The sequence below is a fragment of the Parasteatoda tepidariorum genome, chromosome 7, assembly GCF_043381705.1.
Source record: "Parasteatoda tepidariorum isolate YZ-2023 chromosome 7, CAS_Ptep_4.0, whole genome shotgun sequence".
NCBI lineage: Eukaryota > Metazoa > Arthropoda > Arachnida > Araneae > Theridiidae > Parasteatoda > Parasteatoda tepidariorum.
In genome coordinates this window covers 62,364,947-62,371,785 of record NC_092210.1, presented here as the reverse complement: position 1 = coordinate 62,371,785, position 6,839 = coordinate 62,364,947, and the positions used below count along the sequence as shown (strand labels likewise).

The 6,839-nt window shown below is 29.2% G+C and overlaps 1 protein-coding gene across 1 annotated transcript in view; it reads left to right on the top strand.

Annotated features, from left to right (window-relative positions):
* Positions 1-6,294, top strand: part of LOC107444859 (angiotensin-converting enzyme-like) — a 19,217-nt gene extending 12,923 nt beyond the window's left edge. Inside the window, exons 9-11 of the mRNA XM_043042260.2 lie at positions 49-147; positions 4,001-4,123; positions 4,749-6,294. Of these exons, the coding sequence (XP_042898194.1) occupies positions 49-147; positions 4,001-4,123; positions 4,749-4,941 (415 nt within the window). The 3' untranslated portion in view covers positions 4,942-6,294. The remainder of the gene's footprint in view (positions 1-48; positions 148-4,000; positions 4,124-4,748) is intronic.
* The last annotated feature ends 545 nt before the right edge of the window (positions 6,295-6,839 follow it).

Genomic DNA, 6,839 nt, shown 5'->3' with positions numbered 1-6,839 from the left:
GATCCAAGTTTGACGGTAATATAATATTTACTCTTAATATTCTTTCAGGCTCGATTATCAGGGGGTGTGTCCTCCGGTTTTACGAAGTGAAGATGATTTAGATGGTGGTACACAGCACTACATAGGAGCTGATTGCAGTTACATAGCGTATTTATTATATTTATTTATTAAAACTTTTACGCTTCAACCATAAAACTAAATATCTTACGAGCCTTAATAGAAGACCATTTTAATGTGCTGATTTTGAGTTAAAATAAGGATTGGGTGAAGGGGAAAACGAGAAGACATCTATCGGAAAAAAATTGTGTATGAACAACTAAGAATGTACGGTGTGCAAAATATAAAAAAAACTGACCACCCTTAATAACATTTGATCTAATAATAGGTCTCTTCATCTCGCCCTAGAATTCAATCTCAATGGTTCGTGAGGGTGACCTATAATATGCTAATTGATAGACAACAAATTGATGCTAATTGATTAGCAGACGATAATTTAAATTACGAAATCTAGCACAAAAACTTACTTTCTGAGTAAATATGCCTTTTTTCAACGGATTCGGAGTTTTGACAACCAAAATGTAGGGGTAGCCGCAATTTGGGAAATATGGTCTCAATCGTTTGCTCAGGAGAGCGATCTAAAGTTTGGACCTCTTATTGTTATTTTTACTTTTTGCGTATTTCGCCATATCTCGAGAACTTTTTAAATTAATTGTAAGATTTTTGCACACAATTATAAAATTCGTTTATCCAAAGATATGTACAAGCAAAAATAAATTTTAATAAATATATATTATAATTTTGTTAAATAATAGTTGAAAAATATTGATTAAAAAGGTATAAAAAATTTTACATTATAATTTTTAGAGTATGTAATTTCACATGACAAATCACAAAATTGGCTGAATAGCTGCTGAGAAATTTAAATCTGAAAAAGTCGCTTGTTTAAAATTCGATTTCTCAGAAACTACTCGACCGGTTTCCTCAAAATTTTTATTTTTCCATGTAAAATTACGTATTTTAAGGTGACGCAAGAAAATTGTATGCCTTACAATTCAAATGTTTTCAGACTTTTATTAAATAAAATAATAAAAAATTTTTTACTAAAATTTATTTCTTACAAGGAATTATCTTTGTATAAACGACTTTCATAATAGTGTACAAAAGTTTTTTAATTCTCTTAGAAAGTTCTCCACAGATGACGAAATTCTCAAAAAGTTAAATTAACATTAAGGAGACTTAACTTTGGATTGCTCTTCTGACCAAACTATGGGGACCATATTTCCCAGATTGCGGCTGACCTCTATATTTTGGGGTTCAGAAATCTAAATCTGTTTTAAAAAGATGTCTTTATTCAGAGAAAATTCGTTTCTGTGTCTGATTTCGTAACCTAAAATATCATCTGCGCTAATTAAATAGCCTATTTCGGACCACCCCTTCGAATATTTGAGAATCAGTCCTAGAACGTCAAGATCCGATCCTTAAATCAAAAGTTATTCAGGGCTGTCCATTTTTTTAAAATTATTTTTTTGTTTTCTTTTCTTTGGCGAACTGTACATTCAGTATGATTTCAAGCGGAAACAACTAACTTAAAAAATGCATCCGATATCTACAAGAGACGTGTCAGATTTAAAATGTCAAGTGGTAGGATTCCTGTGATAATTCTCGAGTGTTAAGGAATCTTTCCCCATAAGTGAGGTGTCAAAATTTATAGCAAAATATGATATCAAACTTTTAAAGTTTCCTTAAATGATTTTTCAGCAATGAATACCAATTGATGTTGTTTTTTTTTGTATTTCGATTATATTTTAAAGATTTATAACAGTTATTTAACATCATAACCAAATATTAACTTGAACTGCCTGAAAACGTTAGATTATAGAATGTGTAAGAAAAACTTAATTTTTGATCTAAAGTTCAATTTATCACGCACTAACAAATCTTTAAGGAATTTCTAAGTTACAGTCGGACCTCGTTAAGACGAAAACGCTTAATACTAGTTTTTACTGAACAGGAAATAAAACAGTTTCCTCGTTACGTTATCTTAGGAAACAATAAAATTTGCATTGTTTTTTACGAACGTAGAAACAAGCCACTACTTGCACTTAAGATGAAGTAAATATTATGCCTAATGAAAAAAAATCACTTACTGTGACATTTAAGGCAGCCTTCATCGCTGTGAGAAGGTTTTTACTTTTTATAAACTATACAAATGGGATTAATGCATTTGGTTTTGTAACAAAGTAGAGAGGCCACCGTTAATTCATATGAATCTGCACTTGGTAGCATCCCAAACGGAGCACTTGAGCAGGCTTTGACTTCTGATATCGAGGTATATGGTGCCGATCTAAAAGATTACTCTGAAAAAAGAGAAAAATTTTGCATTTTTTCACAGCTGATGTTGAAATTTTTTTAATGTTAGTTATTTTTTGTGAACGTTTGTTGATTTTAGGTGAAGTGAAATTTTAAGTGCGAAATCGAGCGGATAAAAATATTTTTAGTTTGGAAATAAAGCAGAAAGTTTTTTTTTTTGGGGGGGNTTTTGGGGGGGGGGGGGTTTGATGATGGGATTTTGAAAATATAGCAATTGCAGTAAAGCACGGTGTATATGTGCTAGTACTCTTTTGTTAATCATTGATAATCGAGAATAAATTGAAGCTACTTGTGCAATTAATCATTTAGAGCATACAGGAAAACTGATGAGGTCTGCAAAAAATACAGACATTTACGTTGCTTCATTAGGGTGGATAAGAGAAGCATGTAGAATACAAATTTCAAACAAATATCTATAAGCGATTTTTTAAAAAAAATAGGGAAAAGGAGAAAAAAAAATTTCAAATTTTTTAAACAATTTCTCCTTAGACATTTATTTTTAATAAGCATAGTACAGTACAAATGCAACCGTCAGGTGTACACGTTGTGTGAGTATAGGCTAGTACGTTCGTAGGGCGTAAAAATATCTTTTCGGTAAAAAATAGAGATAAATATAAAATCAACATAAAATATACAACTTTATGGTGATTTAGAAGTTAATTTGTCATCAGTAAGATATTTAAATTCTTTGATATCTGTGCAATAGTGATTTGTTTGTTTGTTTTTTAAATTTAACTAGTAACGGTTAACACGGAAAAAAAAATTTGACCTTCGGCTTTGTCATAACGAGGTCCGACTGTAATTAACTTATAAAATCAGATACTTTCTATTAATATGCATACCATTTTACCAATTGTTTCTGATTTTTGGTCTTCAAAATAGAGGGGTAGACGTGATCATGTCTTAGTACCCATTTAATAAAATTAAAATCCTAACCCATGCCCCATAGAAAAATCCAAATCCATCGGGAAAAAATAGAAAATATAGTTTTTGAATCTAATTCCATAACTTAAGAAGATATTGTTTGTTTAGCTGGTATATTCAAATTTAATTTCTCAAAACATTAAAATTTCATTCCAGAACGTAAAAATCCGATCATTAGACCATAAGTTATTCGGCTTCACCACTCTTTTTATTTTGCTCACTGTATACATGTTTAAATTTCCCTAATTTTTTATTGACACAATAATTAAGAAATTATATTACCTAAAATAAGTATAAGAAGAAATCAATACTTTTTTTATAAATACAAATTATAATCTGAGATAATAATATTTTTAAATGAAGTAAATCAAATATCGTAACTTTATATAAAAGGAGATTTGACTTCTCCCCTTTTTTTATTTGGCTCACTGTATACATGTTTAAATTTCCTTCATTTTTTATTGACACAATAATTAAAAAATAATATTACCTAAAATAAGTATAAGAAGAAATCTAAATTTTTTTATAAATGAAAAGTCTTATAATCTGAGACAATAATATTCTTAAATAAAACAAACCAACTATCGTAACTTTATATAAAATGAGATATCAAGAATTTAGAAAAGTTTTTATTGTTATTACTACTACTTTTTGCATTTTTTTGTCACGTCAAGAATAATGAAATACTTTTTATACATTTTTTCAGGAATTTCGCAAGTACAATAGTTCAGTTTCAATTTCATCAAGCTCTTTGTGAGGAAGCCGGTCACGAAGGCCCTCTACATAAATGCAGTATATATAAAAACAAAAAAGCCGGAAAACTTCTAAGGTAATATCACAACATTAATTAAAGCACTAACTAACTAATTAAAACACTAACTAAATTTATTTTGAAACTACACTATTTTGTACACTCTTAAAAAATTTTATTATCTTGGCATTTTAGCATAAATATATCGCATTTAAGTTTTGTACATTGATCAAGCTTCCAAAAAATGCAATGAAAAATGATCATTTCGACAAAAACGAAGCTTCTTAAGCCTGACTTCATAGCAAGCTACAGTTCCTGAATATCTTTTATCTGAAATTCTTAATTTTTTAGCTGTAGACTCATAAATAATATTAAATACATCCAAAAATATTTTGTTCAATATTTCTTTCACACAATAAGTGTTACAGGTCTAAACCGAAAAAAAAAAGATAAGTTTCAATATTCTTTACGACTTTCACGTTTAATTACTAACCACCGACGTTAAATAAATAAATACGTATTTTTCAAGCATTAAAAATGTAAAGTTATTTTTAAATCAAAACCACAGAATAGATTTCTAAACAATCGATTGTCTATTCTTGACATTTAATGAAATTTTGTTTTCTAAACTGTTATTTTGTTAAAACTAAACATACTCATGAACTTTTTTTAAAAAAGGTCAAATAATAATTTTTTTTTTCAGTGACATGCTCAAATTGGGTAGCTCAGTGCCATGGGCAGAAGCTATGAAAGTGATTACAAAAGGAAAAACTGATAAAATGGATTCTACCTCTATTCTGGAATATTTTCAACCTCTATATGCCTGGTTAAAGAACCAAAATAGGAATGAATTTGTTGGGTGGAACACTAGTAACGATCCTATGAAGTGTCCATAGTAAAGATTAAAAATGGAACTCAATTTTAGGTGTCTAAATTACATTACAAATTTGTTGTTGTTGTTGTTGTCGTATACCAGTATACCATTATATAGTATATCAAAAGGGTGCGCTTCTTCTTATTTTCCAGTGGCGCCATCTATGGCCAAGATTTCGACTTTGTCCACACATATACGTCAAAACCCGTTAATAGGGCGTACCCATTAATACATCCTCAGGTCGTAGTTTTAGCCTGAACCATAGAATGGTCAATTTCTTATTCAAAACCCCCAAAGTATAATTTGTAATGAGAACATTGAGTATTTTGTGACCCAACAGATTTAAAGTCACCATCTACTTCATCGGGAATCTTCATCCGGCATATATTGAACTAACAACCTCTTGTACATGGGCCCAAGATCCTAGTTATCAAGCTATCCCAACCCACATTATAAATTTTTATGATGTAATAGGAAAAGAAACTCATTAACTTTTAATAATTCAGAATGAGATTTAAGTAAATGTTCCAGATTATCTGGTGTTTGATTATGCAGCACATGTAATTAAGCTTGAATGTCGGGTGCTTGTGGCTTGATTGCAAAGGTCTGATATTAAATTTATTATTTGTTTTACTTTGAGTTTACACAATTTAAACAACTCAAAATTGAAGTACAATAGTTCCAGATTGTTAGATCTAAAATGTCGTGCAAGGTCTGATCAGAAAAATTGAATGCTGGGAATCCAGTCCGAAAAGGGGCATGAATTCAACAAGGACTGTTCCGTTTCATATTCAAAGAATGAAAATTCAATTTTAAATTCTATGAATGTTATTTATCCAATTTGGAGTCCAATCAATGCAATGGATTTCATACGAATTGTTCAATGAATAAAATGAATTTAATATGAAATTTTCAATGAGTAAAAGGAATTTATTCTGAAAGTTTGTGTGTCAGAGAACAGACGAATTTTTGCAATTGGCTTTTATATCGTTTAAATACAAACATATGACGATTTTTTTAACAATCTTAATAAATTCGAATTTCACGTAACGTTGAAAAAGGAGCCTCAATTAAATGTTATCCTCTAATTAAACGACTAAAAACTGCAAGATTTAATTAAAATCAGTCATTGAATACTAACAATTCTTGTAATTTCCCATTGGTGGTATGGCTCAGTTGAAGTCAAGACTTTAAATAATATTGTCTGCATTTATATGTTTTTGTTAAAAAGATCTTTGTCCTGGTGGTTTTGTGTAAAAAAATATTATTTTTTATTTTACATTTACACATAATATGGATTTTCTAAAATACAAAATATTTTATTTCTGATATCATTTGCTATTAAAGCTATTGAAGATTAAAAAAAATAATCTGAAATATTCTGTTTCGTGTTGTTTTATGAATGGATTGAGTGACAAATGATTTAAAAAATGTACTAGATTCTAAGATTGTTTGAGGAAAAAATCTTTTCATCAAGCACTACTCAAGCAAGTTGCTTAAGAACGACTAAATGTTTGAACGACTTATGCATGTTTGACTAATCAAACATGCATAATCAAACCTACATTTATATACTAACTTTATTTAATTGCGTCAAAACTATTAAATTAATCCAGCACTTTATATTATTACAGTCCAACCATTTCTCGGAAAAACTAGATATACTATAATCTCAGATATACTAACTTTATTTAATTGTGTCAAAACTATTAAACTAATCCAACACTTTATATTATCACAGTCCAACCATTTCTCGGAAGAACTAGATATACTATAATCTCGGATATACTAACTTTATTTAATTGTGTCAAAACTATTAAACTAATCCAACACTTTATATTATTACAATCCAACCATTTCTCGGAAAAACTAGATATACTAGATATACTATAATCTCAGATATACTAACTTTATATAATT